The sequence below is a fragment of the Nerophis ophidion genome, unplaced genomic scaffold, assembly GCF_033978795.1.
Source record: "Nerophis ophidion isolate RoL-2023_Sa unplaced genomic scaffold, RoL_Noph_v1.0 HiC_scaffold_33, whole genome shotgun sequence".
Classification (NCBI taxonomy): Eukaryota; Metazoa; Chordata; class Actinopteri; order Syngnathiformes; family Syngnathidae; genus Nerophis; species Nerophis ophidion.
The window spans coordinates 25,001-46,935 of NW_026906955.1; the positions used below are offsets into that span (position 1 = coordinate 25,001).

The window sequence follows — 21,935 nt, forward strand, 5'->3', positions numbered from 1 at the left end:
CGGAACAAAAAAATAAAACTCATAATTTGAAAGTTTCCATTCTTCCAAACGCCAAGGAGTTAATTTAAGGAAAAAATTTAAAATAATTTTTAAGATGTTGTTTTGCAATTGAAGACAACACTTGTTCGTTCTGTGATAGGGAAACAAATTAAACTTTTTTTTTTCATGAATGTATGCAAAATAAAGCTCTGTGAGATGATGTACAATATTGGCTTTTGCCTGACATTCCAAACTTTGATTGATATTGTTTTGGGGATGTTAAAAAAGAAAGAAAGAAAAAAAAAAGGTAAAGAATGTTTAAAACACAATAGTGGGGATTTTTTTTTTAACCCACAAATGTATGTTAGTAAAAACAAAACATCCTTCCACAAACAACTCAGCCATTTTCTCTCACTTTTTATTGCATAAACGTACAAGTACATACATATTAAGTTAAAGTATAAAAAAATCACAACACAATCATCATATTACAAAAGAGAGTAGTAAAGATGATTAATAAAATGGATTATAGAGACCCAACAAATGATTCATAAAGTCACACATTTTAAAATTGTATAAAAGACAACTGTTCAAATGATGTATAAAGTAAATAATAATATGCTTCCTGAAGTGGTCCAGAAGATGTTTCAGATGTGAACCAGTACATATGTATATCATATAAAGGTGATAATCTATGGGATTATCAACAATTACAACTACAAATAAGTAATACTTTTATATTTCAAACTGTCTAATCTATAAATGTAGAAGCATATTGAACAGATTGTTAGACAAACAACAATGTCACACATGTTATATGTGCTTATGTTGTTAGAAAGTCAAAATGAAAGTCTGGACAGTTTATTTCAAATCCTGCAGTTTCATTTGCTGCTGCTGTTCTCACCAGCACACTTGTGTTTCTTACACTGGTACTTAGAAGACAATCTTTCACCACACACACTGCAACTCAACACTTTCTCTCCTGGGTGTCTTCTCATGTGTGCTACAAGGGTTGATCGTCAACAAAAGCTTCTGTTGCAGATTGAACAGGAATGTGATTTTTCACCAGTGTGTGTTCTCGTGTGTACTTTCGCATATGTACTTCTTGTAAAACCTTTACCACAGGTCGAACAGGAAAAAGGTTTTTCTCCAGTGTGTGTTCTCTTGTGTCTTTTCAAATTATTACTTTGTGCAAAACCTTTACCACAGATTGAACAAGAAACGTTTTTTTCACCAGTGTGTTCTCATGTGTACTTTCAAATTTTGACGTTGTGTAAAACCTTTACCACATATTGAACAAGAAAAAGGTTTTTCTCCAGTGTGTGTTCTCATGTGTCTTTTCAAATCGTGACTTTGTGCAAAACCTTTACTACAGAGTGAACAAGAAAAAGGTTTTTCTCCAGTGTGTGTTCTCATGTGTACTTTCAGAAGACTATGGTATTTAAAGGTTTTGTGACAGTGAGAAGATGTGAAGTGAGTGTTGTCAGTGTGACATGTCTTATCATCTTTAGAGTCTTCATCATCAGTGTCAGGAGAGTGTGACGTTGTGTCCTCACTATCTGATAGTGGAGCTAAGAGCTTGTCTGCTTGTGATCCTCCACAGTGGTCTCCATCAGCTTCTGTTGTCATGTGTTGTGTTGAGCTGCTGCTTGGAGGCTCCCCCCCTCCCCTCTCCTCACTTTCACCTTTCACCTCATCATCTTCACTCTTCACAGGGACACCAGTCACTGGGAACTCCTCCAACCATTTAGGCTGACTGATGCCCTTTTCCTCCTCTTCCTCTTTAATCTGCGGCGGCTCTTGGTCCTCCTCTTCCTCTTTGAAGTAAGGGGTCAGTGGGTACTCCTCTTCCTGTTTAATGTGAGGGGTCAGTGGGTCCTCCTCTTTATTTTTGATGTGTAAGTTCAGTGGGTCCTCCGCTTGCCCTTTAATGTGAAGGGTCAGTTTAACACTATGGGTCTGTGGCGTCTCAACTTCCTCTTTAATGTGGGGGGACTGTGGTTCCTCTTCCTGCTCACGAAAAATATGTTCTTCGACATCTACGGGACAGGACAAAACAAACATTCTTCAGAAAAGTCCAGCTTTGCTCAGTCACATGAGACATTGTCCTGCACCAACATATGATCTCACAATCTCATCAGTTTCCCCTCACAGCAGTCAGGGTACTTCCAGCTGACACATGAAGAAGACATTCAGGGGAATGCCTTTCCAGGCCAACAACCAATCCTCCTTATTCATATAAAAACATCTTAAAAGTCATTCCTGCAATCCTTAATGGTAGACGCCATACGTAAAAGTTTGCTGTTCTCTCTCTGAATAAGTCATACACACACAGGAAATAATGTACCACATGGCAGCCTCCACGCAGTAGTACTAGTGATGAGCTCCCCCTGCTGGTGGACAATAATTACTGTCATTTTCACATTCATCTTTAGAGACATGTCTGCTCTAAAAATAGCATGAGCATAGTCAACATCCATCCATCCATTTTCTACTGTACTGTTCGAGGTCAAGCATGTTGGCCAAAAAAGATGACATCTGTTTTGCTTTCATTTAGATAATGTCACCACAGTTAAACTGGGAAGAAGTAATCAGATTACTGACTACTCCTTCAAAAGATAACTTGTTTACCTTATTAATAATAGTAATATTGAATTAATTTAAAGTGTTTCTAGACACTCAAATTGCGTTGCAGTGAGAACTGAGAAGACATCATTCATGCAGTCCACCCACTCAATGTGGTAAGCTACATCTAATTATTATAATAATATTAAGTAGATGAAGAAATTCCTGAAAGAATTGTGTTTGAATGCTCCAATGCTGAAGCTGAACTGAAAAGTTGACAGAATGTAGGATGAATGTAAGAATAGTTTAAATGTTGAAGAGTTTGAATCTCGGGAAAACTGGGATTTTTTCAAGTTCTCAAACCAACATGCTTTTTTTGTCCTGACTCAGAGGAATGTTTTGACAGTGGAACGGTTGAAATGGGTTGAACAATGTGAAAGGAGTCATTGCACTAAAGAAGGTTGGAAATAAGGTTAGAAAAAACTGGGAATTCCTGGAAATTTGTCGAATGTGGAAAACTAGTTGTTTGTATTTCCAGGATGAATTGAATGTGTTGAAGGTAGAATGGTTTGAAACATGTGGGAATTGTGGAAATTTGAAAAATGGATAGTTATTTTTAAATGGGGAAAAATGTCCCTAAAAACTGGGAATTCCAGACAATTTCTTTTAATAAGTGTTGAAAGGGAGCACACAATTCCTGAACACACTGAATATTTTGAAGTTGGAACGGTTTGAATCAGATGAAAAATGTGGGAGTTGTGGAACTTTCATTTTATTCCTTTCAATAGGAATTTCATATAAATTTTGGAGAATTTCGGGGAAAGCAGGAATTTTTTCACAAATGCTAAAAAATGTGAATGTTCTGAATGAGTTGAAATGGTTGGTGTTAGAATTTTTCAGATCGGTTGAGAAATGTTGAAGTCGTAACATTTTTGATTGAGAAATGGTTTTATGGAATTCCTTGAATTTCGGGAAAACCGGGATTTTTCCAATTTAAAAAACACATTTGTTTTCTGTCCTGATTAAGAGAAATGATTTGGCGGTGGAACGGTTGAAGTGGGTTGAAAAATTTTATATTTTCAATTTCCAGAATTAGTGGAATATGTTGCAGGTGGAATTGTTTGAATTGGTTGAAAAATGTGGAAATGGTGGCACTTTGAAAAATGGCTAATTCATTTTGAATGGGGAAAAATGTCACGCAAAACGTGGAATTCTGGCAATTTTTGGCATTTGTCAAGGAAACCCTGTGATTACCGAATAGGCTGAACAGTTTGAAGTTGGAACGGTGTGAATCAAATGAAAAATGTTTAGTTGGGGAACTTTGAAAAATGTACCATTATTTTCAATGACAATTTCATGAAAATTTTGGAAATTTGGGAAAAGCAGAATTCTTTTAGAAAATGCTAAAATATGTGAATGTTCTGAATGAGTTGGAATTTTTCAAATCGGTCAGTAGTAACTTTTTTTTGTTGAGAAATAGTATGATAGAATTCCTGGAATTTTGGGAAAACCAGGAATTTTTCCAGAGAAAAAAACAACTTTGTTTTTTGTCCTCTTTAAGAGGAATGATTTGCTGGTGGAACGGTTGAAGTGGGTTGAAAAATGTGGTCGACACAAAAAAGGGTGAAGAAAGGGATTGAAAAAAATGTGAATTTTGGGTATTCTTCAAAATGTTTTGAACTTGGAAAAATGATAGTTTGAATGTCCAGGTTTAGTGAAACATGTTGAAGATGGAATGATTTGAATCACTTGAAAAAAGTGGAAATGGTGGAAGTTTGAAAAACAGCCAAATTATTTTGAATGGGAAAAATTACTAAGCACTTACTTATTCATGTTTCAAGCTATGTTTAGCCTTGTTCTACAGTCCTTCAGTGATAATAATACCTGTAGGAAATGTAATGTATTTGCTGCAATGGAGGATGGTTGAAGGTGTGATGGAAGAAGACACAGTTTGCTGTCGTGACAACTAATTCCTCTGCTCGGCCAACTGAACATCAAAAATACAAATCAGCGGTTAAAAATCTGGACGTTTGGGGTCTTTGTGAGTGGAAAAAATGTAATTTCACAATTTTGCGATACAAGAAGACTTGGCAATAATGTCCCATACTAAATCAGAGTTTTAAGATTTGATGGGCATGAAGGCCTAGTAGTACAAAGTTTAGTTTCTACACAGTTTGGTGAATATATGTATGTAAGTAAAAATGCCTGCGATGAGGTGGCGACTTGTCCAGGGTGTACACCACCTCTGTTGTGATCCGATTCCTGGATCACATCTTTTGTCTATATTTGAGTCTTTTGTGTTTCTTGTTTATGGTTTGATTCTTCCGATTTTTAGTTAGTGCACTTCCTAGTTTGTATTGGTCACCATAGCGACTTCATTTGTTCCAACTGCACTGGCGCCCGGCGCACACCTGTCTTTGATGACCATTTCTGTATTTATACCTGCCTTTGTTCGGTCTGAGTTCTTCACTTGCTTTATGCAACACTCACGTTTGGTTAAGTTTGTCCTGTTCTGGCTTGCTACGTTCCTTCTTAGCTTCTGTGCGCTCGACACGCGCTTCTGTGGACTTTTTACTCAGTGTTAGCGTTTAGCCTAGCTCCCGGTGAGTTGCACATGCTTTCTTTTGCCTTTGTATCAGTGTTCTTTTATTAATTTATATATTAAATCCAGCTCCTACCTGCTAACTTGCTTGTCTGGTCCCGTGCATCTTGAGTTGACATCCCCACGCATCACAATGTGTTCCGAACGTGACAACCTCCTGCCTGATTGCAGCTGAGATAAGCTCCAGCGACCCCCGGATGGAAAATAGATGGATGGATGGAAGAACAAATCATCTGTTGACTGTTGTCTTATGTCACTTTTGTTAAACTAAAATATTACTTGTTAAACCTTTGTACAAATTTAAAACGATCGCAATGCTAATTTTTGTTAGCCTATCAATGTGGTCGTCCATTGTAGGTTAGCATTAAGCTAGTGGCGCAGAAGCCAACTTTTTTCCTTTATGGTTGTATTGTTTTTTGTTTTTTTTTAGGTTTATACCAAACCGTATTGTTCATTGAACAAGATTGTTACATGTATGTGCAAGTCTTTTGCAGGCTCCTCAAACACACGGCGGAGAGAGCGTGGCGTCACTCCGGTGGGTGTACGGATGTGTCCAAGGTACGTAGACACAGAAAACTCCCCCACAATGGTAATAAACTTCCTCGTCCTCTACACGTCACAACGACTATTACTGTGAAACATGCAACCGTCCCGTCCTTGAGGCGCCCATTTGAAATAGCGACTAAACTACGAAGTTAAAGTTGGAAAATCCATAATCCACAACACATCTCATCTGCTTGTGTTGTTGTGAACGACATCATCCATGTAGGATTAATGTACAAACAGCACAGCAGTCGCAACTTGAGTCTCTCCCTCCTTTTTTTTTTTAACCAGCCTCAAATGGCCTCCACACTTCGAGCTGAGAACAGCAGCACACTTCCCCCCTCACAATAATAGGTCTGACTGCGCTAACAAAGGTTTCAAAAAAGCACCTCACACAAGTATGATGAACTTATCCATGCATTGACCCAAAGTACGGGTCAAATTTGTCCAACGATGTATTTCACCAATAAATGTGAGAGATTCTGCATTTAATTAATAAACATTGTATACATTTTTATTTGACAAAAAAAGCACACACTTAAATGGTAGTAAAAAAAAAAGTGTAAAAGGTAAAAAATGGAACTAAAAACAATTAAAACATAAAACAAAATTTTACTGTCTTTTTTTATTGCCATTTTTACTTAAATTTATGTGAACTATTTTTTTTTACTTGTGGTTGATTTGTTACTAACTCATATCCGTTTTTTAAACTATATTTAAAGTTGAGTTTTGGTAATGAAAACAAATACTGGTGTTTTCAAATGAATGAATAATTGTGTAATTGTGATTACAATATCAATCAAAATAATGCCGATTATTATTTTTCCCACAATGGTCCAGCCCTAACTGTACCCTTTTTAAACAAAGGGTGCACAATACAATCTATTCTCCATATTTCATTAACTCAAATTTATCTTTCATGCATCTCAAGAATATAAATATCATTCCATGATGTGCTTTTTCCATCCATCATCCATTTTCTACCTCTTGTCCCTTTTGGGATCACGGGGGGCGGAAGGTGGGCTACACCCTGGAAAATTCCATAAAAACTTGAAACAATGTTTTAAATGTTATCCTAATTAAAAAATATACCCTCCAGTTTGTGGCTATTATAATGAATATTTCTAGAGGATATGCATTTTTACAGCATGTTTTAAAGGGATAGCATTTAAGAAAAAGACTTCTGGGTATATTATATTGATCAACTCATTCTTATTTAGGGGGCTTAGTGAGCGGAATAGAGGTGATCCCATTGACTCCATTGTTAGAATTAGGATAGTTAAGATTTTGCTAATGTTTGTTTCCAACTTAGAATGCATACAAAATAAAAACATATTATTGTCTTACATAAGGATTGTGAAAGACAGGCAAAATAAAAAAAAAAAATCAGATCCCCATTGATAATTTTTCTACATCCTGTGAACGGGCTGATGCTGTGGTGAACGTGAGAAAATAAATACATGTCAGGAAAATGCAAATGTCAGCAAAAATGGCTGGAAAAAGTTTTAAAACCTGGTTAAAGATTGTTGGCGGTAAACCCAGAGAGGCATGTGCATGTTGTAAAACGATGTTAGAATTAGCTTTATTATTTGAGTTAAGGGGGCCCCGTCATGGGGGCCGCCCCCGGCCCAGCTCTGACTTGTTCCACCACTGTTCATCCTGATTATATTATAAAATGTAAATGTCATTTTCTTGTAATTATTCAAATATAGTGTTAGTAAAGATGTGAGAGTAATAAGTAAACAAACCTGTTCTGTGTAACACAACTTGATGTTTCTTGAAAACAGCGTCCAGTAGTTGATTGTTTTCCTCTTTTGTTCTAGAAAGTTCCGCCTGGTATTCTGCTATCGTTCTTTCTAACACTACAAATATTTCTTCAACGGCAGCAGTTAGTCGCTGATCCACCAACGCTCTCAACATTTGTAATGTAGACATTTTCACACAATCACAACACTTTACTCTCACACTTGATCTCTACTTAGCGATGTGTTGATAACTTCTGTGTCTTCTGTTAGCAGCTAACAAGCTAAGCTAACTAGCGAGCTAAGCTAACTAACAAGCAAAGATAGCACGAGAAGCAGCACAGTGCTTCTAGCGCATCGAGACCACTTTATCCTTAAATAAAGAATCAAATATGTATTTTATACGACGTAAATATTTCAAACTGGAGAAAAAATAATAGGACTGACTTATTAGCGTCTTTCTCCTTCGATGTGCTCTTTCTGATGTCTTCCGTTTACCCCGGAAGCTGGGAATGACGTCACAGCCGGGTGGACGAAGAGGTAGCTCTATATAAGATATTGCCTGCTGTCACTGTTACCATGCTTTTCTTTTACGTAATATTTATTTGAATATCAACGTGATATAAAAGAGTGTTTTGTTTCTAAAAGTAAATTCAAAGTATATCAAACAAAGCTTTATTTTGGGGTTCAGTGGCGCCCCCCTGCGACATTCATTGCAATGACAAGAGTGAAAGTGCTAGAAATTGTAGCGATATTACTGCCTGATTTATTTAAATGTACCCTTCCACGTGTTTTTATTGTTGTTCCCTTTTATATTGTGATAAAGTCCTTTATTTTCTAAACTTGAAAATGTCATACATTCTGAATTCATTACACATCAACTAAAATATTGCAAGCCTTTTATTATCTCAATATTGCTGATTATGGCATACAGCTTAAGAAAACTCAAAAGTCGTATCTCAAAAAATTTGAATATTTCCTCAGACCAAGTAAAAAAGCTGTATGCCATAATCAGCAATATTAAAATAAAAGGCTTGCTATATTTCAGTTGATGTGCAATGAATCCAGAATGTATAACATTTTCATGTTTTTAGTTGCATTACAGAAAATAAAGGACTTTATCACAATATTCTAATTCTCTGAGACAGTCCTGTATTTTTATATAAAAAAACATGAATAAAACATTCAGATGTCACAGAACGTGATGTCGCAGGAGCTCTGTCATTAAAACAAATCGTAAGTCCAGGAAGTGATGTAGTCTTTGCGCATGCGTGGATTTATCGTGTCATGAATTAATTTTAATTTTGAAAAAGTGTGAAACATTAGTTCTAATGCACAAAAGTCTCTTTTTTACGTTAAATCCAAATTCTCACTTTGTGTTCATGATTTCAATTTATTAATTCATTCTTGGAAGATTGTAAAAAATAGAAAAAGCCCTTAAATGACTATATTTATTGGAATTATTTAAGTGGTTTTAAATAAGCAGGTGTAAGTTTATTTATTTATATATTTTTTTATTTTAATCTTTTTCAAATGGTCTCATATTTACTTTTATTTGAACGGGTTTTGTTTATTGGAGGATTGGATTTAATGTGATGTTTGAAAATATTGAAAAAACATTGACTCCAATTGTATTGAAAGTACCTGAAATGAGATATTCTTATTCAAACAGGGATAGTAGGTCCATTCTATGTGCCATACTTGATCATTTCGCGATATTGCCATATTTTTGCTGAAAGGATTTAGTAGAGAACATCCACAATAAAGTTCGCAACTTTCGGTGCTAACAGAAAAGCCTTGCCACTACCGGAAGTCGCATACGATGACGTCACATGTTGATGGCTCCTCACATCCTCACATTGTTTTTATTGGGAGCCTCCAACAAAAAATGCTATTCGGACCGAGAAAAAGACAATTTCCCCATTAATTTGAGCGGGGATGAAAGATTTGTATTTGAGGATATTGATAGCGACGGACTAGAAAAAAAAAAACAAGTTAAAAAAAAAAAAGGCGATTGCATTGGGACGGATTCAGATGTTTTTAGACACATTTACTAGGATAATTCTAGGAAATCCCTTATCTTTCTATTGTGTTGCTAGTGTTTTAGTGAGTTTAACAGTGCTGAATAGTCGGAGGTGTGTCTCCACGGGTGTCTTGACACCAGTCTCTCAGAGGAGTCGACGGCAGCTTTATGGACGGCACAAGCTCAGCTGATCTCCAATAAGATGCGACTTTTTACCACAATTTTCTCACCGAAACCTGCTGGTTGACATTCGGTCGGGATCCATGTTCGCTTGAAAGCGCTCTGATCCATAGTAAAGTTTCACCTCCGGGAATTTTAAACAAGGAATCACCGTGTGTTTGTGTGGCTAAAGGCTAAAGCTTCCCAACTCCATCTTTCTACTTTGACTTCTCCAATATTAATTGAACAAATTGCAAAAGATTCAGCAACACAAATCTCCAAAATATTGTGTAATTATGCGATTAAAGCAGACAACTTCTAGCTGTGTGTGTGTGTGTGCAGCGCTCATATTTCCTAACAGCCCGTGACGTCACGCGTACACGTCATCATTAAGCGAGGTTTTCATGAAAAAACTCCCGGGAAATGTCGAATTGCTCATTAGTAAACTAAAAAGGCCGTATTGGCATGTGTTGCAATGTTAATATTCCATCATTGATATATAAACTATCAGACTGTGTGGTGGCTAGTAGTGGCTTTCAGTAGGCCTTTAATGTGTCTATACATTGTTTATGTATGTTTAATTGTTCAATAAAAAATAACATACATACTCAGAAGCAAAACTTCAAAAAATAGTAACAAAAATGAGCAGAAGCATTTCAATCATAAGAAGAAGTGTCTATTTTTGAACTAACACAACTATGAAGCAAATGATACAATCCCTTGTATTGTCTCATCTTGACTCCTGCCCAGCAATCTGCTCTAATGCATCTAAACGAGATCTAAATCAAATCCAGCTTACCCAAAACAGAGCTGCCAGACTAGCTCTCCATTGCTCATTTAGGACCGGCATTGAGATCATGCATCATGAATTGTGTTGGATGACAGTTGCTGAAAGACTAGCCTGTAGTTTGATTCTATTTTTAAAAAACAACATTTATAAATACCATAAACCTTAAGCTTGCTGCCAGGAATCTTAGCATCAGTTGTCACACAACTTTCCGTCATTTTTAATTTGGACAACCGTTGTTACGGCTATTCTGTTGTTCCAAAAAGTTACAAAAAAATAAAAATAAAGATTGCAGAGTTGCCTTGAGGAGGAGGTTTATGACGCACTAAATTCTTCAATAAGATACTTCCAGATTCAAAATGTTGATCATTTATTTTCTCAAACGAAACAATTTCTCCGTGGTTGACTTTCTATATAATGGAAATAACTTATTTAGTGTAAACAAACTATATCACTCCTCACTCCTTCAGCATGACGGACAGACCAAGGCAGCGCCCAGCTGTGCTGTCTTCTTAATTATAGGAGGAGGAAGTGGCTCACCAGGAGGAGTGTGAGCAGCTGAACACGATAATAATTCATCTAAACATCCAATAATCAACATCATCATTGGCATTGGATTCCATTGTCAAAACACTTAATAAATAAATATAAATAGGCTCCAAGAACTGTTATTTTGTTTAACGGTGTATCTTTCCTCATGCCAATGTTTGGTATTTAACTGACGCTTTCATCGGGCTGTTTCAAACACAAATTTGTTGTCTTAAGGGTTTGTCTTGGACTGTATAACTTGAAACTGAGAGTAATAAAGCTGTGCTCAGTGTGATGTGAGGGTGCATCTAACACACCTACAGCAAAATATTAACTACAACTTTTTCCATACAGTTACACTGTCTAACAATTTGACTTTAAAGTATTGCGTTTAATCCTTCAAATGATCACATTAACGCTCTCCCACCTGAACTAAAGTGGATGTGAGGGAGGTTTTTGGTTTCAGTTTTTCAAATGAAATAGAGAAAAAGCAATCACTGTTGAAAACTGTTCAAATTTAATACAGGTACAAGGACTGCTACCACGGGGCAAAGGGATGTATTTTAAGAAGTGTAAAGAGGTTAACATCAGCCACTTGAACAGGGACTTGAACCCTGGACCCTCAAATTAAAAGTCTGATGCTCTGCCAACTGAGCTACCCAGGACCTTGTCAATGCTGATTTTCCCAACATCTGAGATATCATCCATATTGGCAATCTCGGGTCAATCAATCAATCAATCAATGTTTACTTATATAGCCCTAAATCACTAGTGTCTCAAAGGGCTGCACAAACCACCACGACATCCTCGGTAGGCCCACATAAGGGCAAGGAAAACTCACACCCAGTGGGACATCGGTGACAATAATGACCCAGTGGGACGTCGGTGACAATAATGACTATGAGAACCTTAGAGAGGAGGAAAGCAATGGATGTCGAGCGGGTCTAACATGATACTGTGAAAGTTCAATCCACAATGGATCCAACACAGTCGCGAGAGTCCAGTCCAAAGCGGATCCAACACAGCAGCGAGAGTCCCGTTCACAGCGGAGCCAGCAGGAAACCATCCCAAGCGGAGGGGGATCAGCAGCGCAGAGATGTCCCCATCCGATACACAGGCAAGCAGTACATGGCCACCGGATCGGACCGGACCCCCTCCACAAGGGAGAGTGGGACATAGAAGAAAAAGAAAAGAAGCGGCAGATCAACTGGTCTAAAAAGGGAGTCTATTTAAAGGCTAGAGTATACAAATGAGTTTTAAGGTGAGACTTAAATGCTTCTACTGAGGTGGCATCTCGAACTGTTACCGGGAGGGTATTCCAGAGTACTGGAGCCCGAACGGAAAACGCTCTATAGCCCGCAGACTTTTTTTGGGGTTTGGGAATCACTAACAAGCCGGAGTCCTTTGAACGCAGATTTCTTGCCGGGACATATGGTACAATACAATCGGCAAGATAGGATGGAGCTAAACCGTGTAGTATTTTATACGTAAGTAGTAAAACCTTAAAGTCACATCTTAAGTGCACAGGAAGCCAGTGCAGGTGAGCCAGTACAGGCGGAATGTGATCAAACTTTCTTGTTCTTGTCAAAAGTCTAGCAGCCGCATTTTGTACCAACTGTAATCTTTTAATGCTAGACATGGGGAGACCCGAAAATAATACGTTACAGTAATCGAGACGAGACGTAACAAACGCATGGATAATGATCTCAGCGTCTTTAGTGGACAGAATGGAGCGAATTTTAGCGATATTACGGAGATGAAAGAAGGCCGTTTTAGTAACGCTTTTAATGTGTGCCTCAAAGGAGAGAGTTGGGTCGAAGATAATACCCAGATTCTTTACCGTGTCGCCTTGTTTAATTGTTTGGTTGTCAAATGTTAGAGTTGTATTATTAAATAGAGTTCGGTGTCTAGCAGGACCGATAATCAGCATTTCCGTTTTTTTGGCGTTGAGTTGCAAAAAGTTAGCGGACATCCAATGTTTAATTTCATTAAGACACGCCTCCAGCTGACTACAATCCGGCGTGTTGGTCAGCTTTAGGGGCATGTAGAGTTGGGTGTCATCAGCATAACAGTGACAGCTAACACCGTATTTGCGTATGATGTCACCTAGCGGCAGCATGTAGATGCTGAGGAGTGCAGGGCCAAGGACCGAACCCTGGGGAACTCCACACGTTACCTTAACGTAGTCCGAGGTCACATTGTTATGGGAGACACACTGCATCCTATCAGTAAGATAAGAGTTAAACCAAGACAGGGCTAAGTCTGACATACCAATTCGTGTTTTGATACGTTCTAATAAAATATTATGATCGACGGTATCGAAAGCAGCGCTAAGATCGAGGAGCAGCAACATAGATGACGCATCAGAATCCATCGTTAGCAATAGATCATTAGTCATTTTTGCGAGGGCTGTCTCCGTGGAGTGATTTGCCCTGAAACCGGATTGAAAGGTTTCACATAGATTGTTAGACGCTAAGTGTTAATTTAACTGCTCCGCAAAAATTTTTTCAAGGATTTTTTAAATAAAGGGAAGGTGAGACACCGGTCGGTAGTTCACCATGAGGTCAGGATCGAGGTTAGGTCTTTTAAGAAGAGGATGAATAACCGCTTTTTTGAATGCTAGGGGAACAGTGCCCGAGGAGAGTGATAAGTTTATAATATTTAGCACTGATGGACCTAATAATACAAAGAGCTCCTTGATCAGTTTCCCAGGAAGAGGGTCAAGTAAGCATGTTGTCTGTTTTATTCCATTTATACGTTGTAACAATTCCTCTAATGTTATTTCCTCAAAACGAGAGAACGATAGAAACTATTTTGGAGGGCAGTATCCGCCGTATATACCATCGTGTCAGTGTTAATAGAACCCCGTTGTAGCTGGGACGCATTGTCTTTAATCTCCTTTCTAATGACTTCAATTTTCTTACTAAAGAATTGCATAAAGTCATCAGCTGAGTGGGTGGAGCTACTGGAAGGAGTCCCTTGTTGGGTTAGCGATGCTACCGTACAAAACAAAAATTTAGGATCGTTTTTATTACGGTGGATGAGATTTGAGTAATATTTAGCTTTAGCTAAGGTAAGCATGCGTTTATAAGTTATTAAACCATCACTCCATGCTTGATGGTGCACCTCAAGTTTAGTCGTGCGCCATTTGCGTTCCAGCTTTCTACATAATAATTTCTGAGCTCTAGTTTCTTCTGTAAACCACAGGGTGCGCTTTTTTGGAGCCTTTTTTAACTTTAGCGGTGCTATGTTATCAATGGTTTCGCGCAGGGTGTCGTTAAAGTTGTTAGTGAGGTTATCAATAGAGCCCACATACTTTGGGAATGGTGCCATTACCGAGGGCAGTAGGTCAGCAAGAGTTGTCGTTGTGGCTGTATTAATGTTGCGGCTGCTATAGCAGTTATTATTATTATTAGTTTGACGAACATGCGTCTGAACCTCGAATTTTATAAGGTAATGATCGGACAATACTTTAGTATACGGGAGTATCGTAACTTTGGAGACGGTGATACCCCTGACAAGCACTAGGTCTATCGTATTACCGTTTCGATGCGTGGGTTCATTTACTATTTGTGTGAGACCACAGCTATCAATTACAGTCTGGAGCGCTACGCACGGTGGGTCCGATGGGGTATTCATATGGATATTAAAGTCCCTCATTATGATTATATTATCGGCGTGAAGGTGAAGGTGAAGGTGAATCAGTCAGCATGTTCAGTGACAAGGTGGCAATTATCCATCCATCCATTTTCTACCGCTTATTCCCTTTTGGGGTCGCGGGGGGCGTTGGCGCCTATCTCAGCTACAATCGGGCGGAAGGCGGGGTACACCCTGGACAAGTCACCACCTCATCGCATGGCCAACACAGATAGACAGACAACATTCACAATCTAGGGCCAATTTAGTGTTGCCAATCAACCTATCCTCAGGTGCATGTCTTTGGAGGTGGGAGGAAGCCGGAGTATCCGGAGGGAACCCACGCATTCACGGGGAGAACATGCAAACTCCACACAGAAAGATCCCGAGCCTGGGATTGAACCCAGGACTGCAGGACCTTCGTATTGTGAGGCAGACGCACTAACCCCTCTTCCACCGTGTAGCCCTTGCCAGAAGCATTTTACTTCAATTTTTAGTGGAGGTTAGCTGCAACAGGTAGAGCTGGTGAAGGCCCAAGCTGCAACAAATAGAAGGTCACTAGATTTTAAAGTCCAACATAAGCAGTCAGTAAAGCCCTGTTTTGGTAGTAAGCCTAATGTAAACTGTGTGTTCCTTTGGCCTAAGATGTTTACGATATACAACTTGTACTACAGTAAAATCAGGCTTCACATAGGGCTAGTGGTGCAATGGATAACGCGTCTGACTACGGATCAGAGGATTCGAGTTTACAGATGAGAAGATTCTAGTTTCAACTTCTGTCTATCTTGTTGTTATTTGTCAATTGAACTGAAACAAAAGTCAGTACCATTTCTTAGGGACTGTTTTTTTGCTTTTAAAATAAATATCTACTAACTGGAACATGCATAAGTTGTCTTTTTTATTGTGAATAGATAACTGGAAGATGTATCTGTTGGTATACTCGGGACATTCAATCAGAATAAAGTGGATGAGGAAAAAGGTGAAACAAAACAAATCTTGCCTGAGCACGGCTTCCTCTTGTTAGAGTAAAACATGTTGGGGCTTGGTCACTAGCATTCAAAGTAGTTGTGACTATTCTGTCTATGAACATGAACAGGGAAGCAAACACATTATCAGTCTGGATGGTTTGTTACAGCTGTGATGGTATAGTGGTTAGTACTCTGTGTTGTGGCTGCAGCAACCCTGGTTTGACTCCGGGTCATGGCACCATACCCTTTCATCAAGCTGTACTTTTTTGATGATGATTTTTGAAAAAAGAGGTATGTTGTTCCCTCTGGTAAGTGGTTGAACAAGATGTGAAACCAACCAGGTACTCTGGTGAAATTAAAAATATCTATTTGATGTCATTACAGTATTGTCCTTGATGCATCATTTAATATGACTGATGTGTGCTTTGTGCTGTTACTTTATCACTTGGTAAAATTGCATTATAAGCTCAGTCAATCAATCAATACTTTCTTTCTTTAGTTTATTTCGAATATGAACGTACTTACGGGCTTCACGGTGGAAGAGGGGTTAGTGCGTCTGCCTCACAATACGAAGGTCCTGAGTAGTCGGGGGTTCAATCCCGGGCTCGGGATATTTCTGTGTGGAGTTTGCATGTTCTCCCCGTGACTGTGTGGGTTGCCTCCGGGTACTCCGGCTTCCTCCCACCTCCAAAGACATGCACCTGGGGATAGGCCCCTCCCACCTCCTATGACATGCACCTGGGGATAGGCCCCTCCCACTTCCAAAGACATGCACCTGGGGATAGGTTGATTGGCAACACTAAATGGTCCCTAGTGTGTGAAGTTGTCTGTCTGTGTTGGCCCTGCCATGGGAAGGCGACTTGTCCAGGGTGTACACCGCCTTCTGCCCGATTGTAGCTGAGATAGGCACCAGCGCCCCCCCAAAGGGAATAAGCAGCAGAAAAATGGATGGATGGAACATACAACATAATACATCAGACAATTTCATATCATTTAACATTACATCATGTCCGAAAAGGAGTAGGAAGAAGCAAAGCTATTAAAATGAGTTGACTGAAGCTTTCTTAGCCATGTCTCTTTCTGTCATTAAACTCCCAAGTCCATTATCAATCCATGGGGCAGACTTAGTCTTGACTGAAAACTTTTTCAAATGGGCATGCTTGTCCACAACACTCATGTAAATTAACATAAATAAATCCAGTGCAGCCTCAGGGTCTCCCTCACTGCACACCTCCTTCCAATTTAAACAGCATATTTAATCAATAATACACTCATCAAATCTCTTATAAGACCTTGTAAAAATATTTTTTGCTTTAGGTTTAAGAACCCTTGTCTTTCTAGTGACTGCTATTGTATTGTGGTCAGTAAAACTTCCAGGAACCAAGACTGCTTTGCAGCATTGGTCACGGACATTTGTATAAATATGATCAATGCATGTAGCTAAAATAATACCATCACTATCTACACCTATTCTCGTGGGAGGGGCAACAATATGGGACAGATTGCTGTCATGGCGTGGTCGCATCTTTATGCGAGGACTGTTCTCCCAGGAATGCAGGACTGACGGCTCCGGACGAAGGCGTGAAGGTTGGATTAGATTTATTTAATATAAATCTCCCAACTACCAAAATACGGACAGTCCGCAGCATACAGCAAACAACAAAAAGGCAAGCGTGCCTAACAAACGTACATCTTAGACTTAGCATAGGCTATGGCATGGAACAAAAACTTACTTGGAAAAGGTGTGACGCAAACAATGAAACCAGGCCGACAAACTGGCAGAGACAGGCTTAAATAAAAGTTTCTTGATTAGAGCAGGTGCGTACCGGACACACGAGGCAGGTGAACCTAATAGGTAGCCATTGTTAACTAAAACAAACAAGGGTGCACAAATACAGGAACTAATGGAGTCCAAAACTTACAGAACATAACTAAACAACACATGATCTAGACCACAGATCATGACAATTGCAAGCATTTAAAATGGATAGTCAATTATTTGTGTTTGTACGCCCCTGTCCCAGCTAGTCAACATTCATATCACCCAGTAAATAGATTTCTCTATTCCCTGTCAAACATCTCACATAACTCCTTCAGATACAAAAGCATCAGCACTAGGAGGCCTATAGACACAGCATTTCAAATGTGCAAATTGTTAAAATACCAAGCTTCGACAAAACAACAGTTGTTAACTCACAAACATCAAAAGCGATTAACTAAGTGGATAAAATTGTGGCGAAAATAGCAAACTTTAAAGTTCAAGGCGAGCTGGAGGTTAGCGGAAGGGACTGGCTAGCTAGCCACCTGGCTAAAGACACACCAAGCTCGCTGACGGTCGGTGATATGTCTTTTAGACAAACAAATACGCCTTGATCACTTTAAAATCGTCCATAAAGTGTCCATAAAAGTATCCAGCATTGGCACCCTGATTACAATCTGATATATTTGTGACTCAAAATCGGATAAAACGCCAATTTCTGCCCTCGCCAACGGAAAAGCTCTATGAATTTATGCCAAGTAAATCTCTGTAGGATGATGTACAGAATTGGCTTTTGCCTGACATTCCAAACTTTGAATGATATTGATATTGTTTTGGAGGATGTTAAAAAAATAACAACAAAAAAAAACATTAAAATGTTTTAAAACACAATAGTTGAAATTTGTGTTTTATCCACAAATGTATGTTAGTAAAAACAAAACCATCCTTCCACAAACAATTCAGCCATTTCATCTATTTTTTTATATTGCATAAAGGTCTGGGGACATACATATAAAACAATCACAACACAATCATAATATTACAAAAGACAGTAATAAAGATAATTAATACAATGGATTATAGAGACCCAACAAATGATTAATAAAACTTAACATTTCAAAATTGTATAAAAGACAACTGTTCAAATTATGTAAAAAGTAAATAATAATATGCTTCCTGAAGTGGTCCAGAAGATGTTTCAGATGTGAACCAGTACATATGTATATCATATAAAGGTGATAATCTATGGGGTTATTAACAATTACAAATACAAATATGTAATATTTCCATATTCCAAACTATCTCATCTATAAATGTAGAAGCATATTAAAAAAGATTGTTACACAAACAATAACATGTTATATGTGCTGATGTTGTTAGAAAGTCAAAATGAAAGTCTGGACAGTTTATTTCAAATCCTGCAGTTTCATTTGCTGCTGCTGTTCTCACCAGCACACTTGTGTTTCTTACACTGGTACTTAGAAGACAATTTTTCACCACACACACTGCAACTCAACACTTTCTCTCCTGGGTGTATTCTCATGTGTGCTACAAGGCTTGATCGTTCACCAAAGCTTCTGTTGCAGATTGAACAGGAATGTGATTTTTCACCAGTGTGTGTTCTCATGTGTACTTTCACATCTTGACTTTGTGTAAAACATTTACCACAGGTTGAACAGGAAAAAGCTTTTTCACCAGTGTGTGTTCTCATGTGTCTTTTCAAACTTTGACTTTGTGTAAAACTTTTACCACAGGTTGAACAAGAAAAAGGTTTTTCACCAGTGTGTGTTCTCATGTGTACTTTCAAATCCTGACTTTGTGCAAAACCTTTACCACATATTGAACAAGAAAAAGTTTTTTTACCACTGTGTGTTCTCATGTGTGCTACAAGGGTTGGTTGGTCACCAAAGCTTCTGTTGCAGATTGAACAGGAATGTGATTTATCACAAGTGTGTGTTCTCTTGTGTGCTTTCAAATTCTGACTTTGTGTAAAACCTTTACCACAGGTTGAACAGGAAAAAGCTTTTTCACCAGTGTGTGTTCTCATGTGTACTTTCAAATCCTGACTTTGTGCAAAACCTTTACCACAGATTGAACAGGAAAAAGGTTTTTCTCCAGTGTGTGTTCTCCAGTGTTTTTTCAAATCCTGACTTTGTGCAAAACTTTTACCACAGATTGAACAAGAAAATGTTTTTTCTCCAGTGTGTGTTCTCATGTGGACTTTCAAATTGTGACTTTGTGTAAAACCTTTACTACAGAGTGAACAAGAAAAAGGTTTTTCTCCAGTGTGTGTTCTCATGTGTCTTTTCAGACGACAATGGTATTGAAAGGTTTTGTGACAGTGAGAACATTTGAAGTGAGTGTTGTCAGTGTGACATGTCTTATCATCTTTAGAGTCTTCATCATCAGTGTCAGGAGAGTGTGACGTTGTGTCCTCACTATCTGATAGTGGAGCTAAGAGCTTGTCTGCTTGTGATCCTCCACAGTGGTCTCCATCAGCTTCTGTTGTCATGTGTTGTGTTGAGCTGCTGCTTGGAGGCTCCCCCCCTCCCCTCTCCTCACTTTCACCTTTCACCTCATCATCTTCACTCTTCACAGGGACACCAGTCACTGGGAACTCCTCCAACCATTTAGGCTGACTGATGCCCTCTTCCTCCTCTTCCTCTTTAATGTGCGGCGGCTCTTGGTCCTCTTCTTCCTCTTTAAAGTAAGGGTTCAGTGGGTTCTCTTGCTCCTTAAAGGGAGGGGTCAGTGGATCATCCTCTTCCTTTTTGATGTGTAAGATCAGTGGGTCCTCCGCTTGCCCTTTAATGTGAAGGGTCAGTTTAACATTATGGGTCTGTGGCGCCTCATGTTCCTCTTTAATGTGGGTAGGATGTGGCTCCTCTCCTCCCTCTTTGATGTGTTGGGAATGTGGTACCTCTTCTTCCTTGTGTATGTGGGGGTACTGTGGTTCCACCTCCTGCTCATGAGGTAGATGTTCTTCATTGAGGTCTGCGGGACAGGACAAAACAAACATTCTTCAGAAAAGTCCAGCTTTGCTCAGTCACATGAGACATTGTCCTGCACCAACATATGATCTAACAATCTCATCATTTTCCCCTCACAGCAGTCAGGGTACTTCCAGCTGACACATGAAGAAGACCTTCAGGGGAATGCCTTCCCAGGCCAACGTCCAATCCACCTTATTCATATAAAAACATCCTAAAAGTCCTTCCTGCAATCCTTAATGGTAGACGCCATACATGAAAGTGTGCTGTTCTCCCTCTGAATAAGTCATACACACACAGGAAATAATGTACCACATGCCAGCCTCCACGCAGTAGTACTAGTGATGAGCTCCCCCTGCTGGTGGACAATAATTACTGCCATTTTCACATTCATCTTTAGAGACACGTCTGCTCTAAAAATAGCATGAGCATAGTCAACATCCATCCATCCATTGTCTACTGCTTGTCCCATTCGGGGTCACGCATGTTGGCCAAAAAAGATGACATCTGTTTTGCTTTCATTTAGATAATGTCGCCACAGTTAAACTGGGAAGAAGTAATCAGATTGCTGACTACTCCTTCAAAAGATAACTTGTCTACCTTATTAATAATAGTAATATTGAATTAATTTAGTGTGTTTCTAGACACTCAAATTGCGTTAGAGTGAGAACTGAGAAGACATCATTCATGCAGTCCACACATTCAATGTGGTAAGCTACATTTAATTATTATAATAATATTAACTAGATGAAGCAATTCCTGAAAGAATTCTGTGTGAATTCTCCAATGCTGAAGTTGAACTGAAAGGTTGACAGAATGTAGTATGAATGTAAGAATAGTTTGAATGTTGAAGACTTTGAACTTCGGGAAAACCGGGATTTTTTAAAGTTCTTAAACCAACATGCTTTTTTGTCCTGACTCAGAGGAATGTTTTGACCGTGGAACGGTTGAAATGGGTTGAACAATGGGAAAGGAGTCATCGCACTAAAGAAGGTTGGAAATAAGGTTAGGAAAAAACGGGAATTCTTGGAAATTTGTTGAATGTGGAAAACTGGTTGTTTGAATTTCCAGGATGAATTGAATGTGTTGAAGGTAGAATGGTTTGAAACATGTGGGAATTGTGGAAATTTGAAACATGGATAATTCATTTTGAATGGGGAAAATGTCCCTAAAAACCGGGAATTCCAGAAAATCCAGGAATTTCTTTTAATAAGTGTTGAAAGGGAGCACACAATTCCTGAACACACTGAATATTTTGAAGTTGGAACGGTTTGAATCAGATGAAAAATGTGGGAGTTCTGGAACTTTTATTTTATTCCTTTCAATGGGAATTTCATGGAAATTTTGGAGAATTTCGGGGAAAGCAGGAATTTTTTGGGACATGCTAAAAAATGTGAATGTTCTGAATGAGTTGAAATGGTTGGTGTTGGAATTTTTCAAATCGGTTTAGAAATGTTGAAGTCGTAACATTTTTATGGAATTTCTTTAATTTCGGGAACACTGGAAATTTTTCCAATTCAAAAACAGCTTTGTTTTCTGTCCTGATTAAAAGGATTGATTTGACGGTGGAACGGTTAAGGTGGGTTTACAAATGTTGTAATTTCAATTTCCAGAATTAGTGGAATATGTTGAAGGTGGGATTGTTTGAATCGGT

General features: G+C 38.7%; 1 protein-coding gene and 1 non-coding gene across 5 annotated transcripts in view; both read right to left on the reverse strand.

The window, feature by feature from the left end:
• Window positions 1-379: 379 nt before the first annotated feature.
• The window catches only part of LOC133546586 (oocyte zinc finger protein XlCOF22-like), a 32,570-nt gene continuing 11,014 nt past the window's right edge, over window positions 380-21,935 (reverse strand). The window contains exons 1-2 of one of the 4 annotated variants that reach the window (XM_061892366.1): window positions 7,438-7,943; window positions 380-2,018 (exon numbers count right to left, since the gene is read on the reverse strand). In XM_061892366.1, coding sequence (XP_061748350.1) covers window positions 1,210-2,018; window positions 7,438-7,624 — 996 coding nt within the window. In that variant the 5' untranslated portion in view covers window positions 7,625-7,943 and the 3' untranslated portion in view covers window positions 380-1,209. Of the gene's footprint in view, window positions 2,019-5,222; window positions 5,378-7,437; window positions 7,944-18,273; window positions 20,286-21,935 lie in introns of those variants that run through there. The other 3 variants (XM_061892367.1, XM_061892365.1, XM_061892364.1) reach the window with 3 other exon arrangements.
• On the reverse strand, window positions 11,521-11,593 carry trnak-uuu (transfer RNA lysine (anticodon UUU)). The gene has a single exon. It is a non-coding gene; the product is annotated as a tRNA-Lys (tRNA).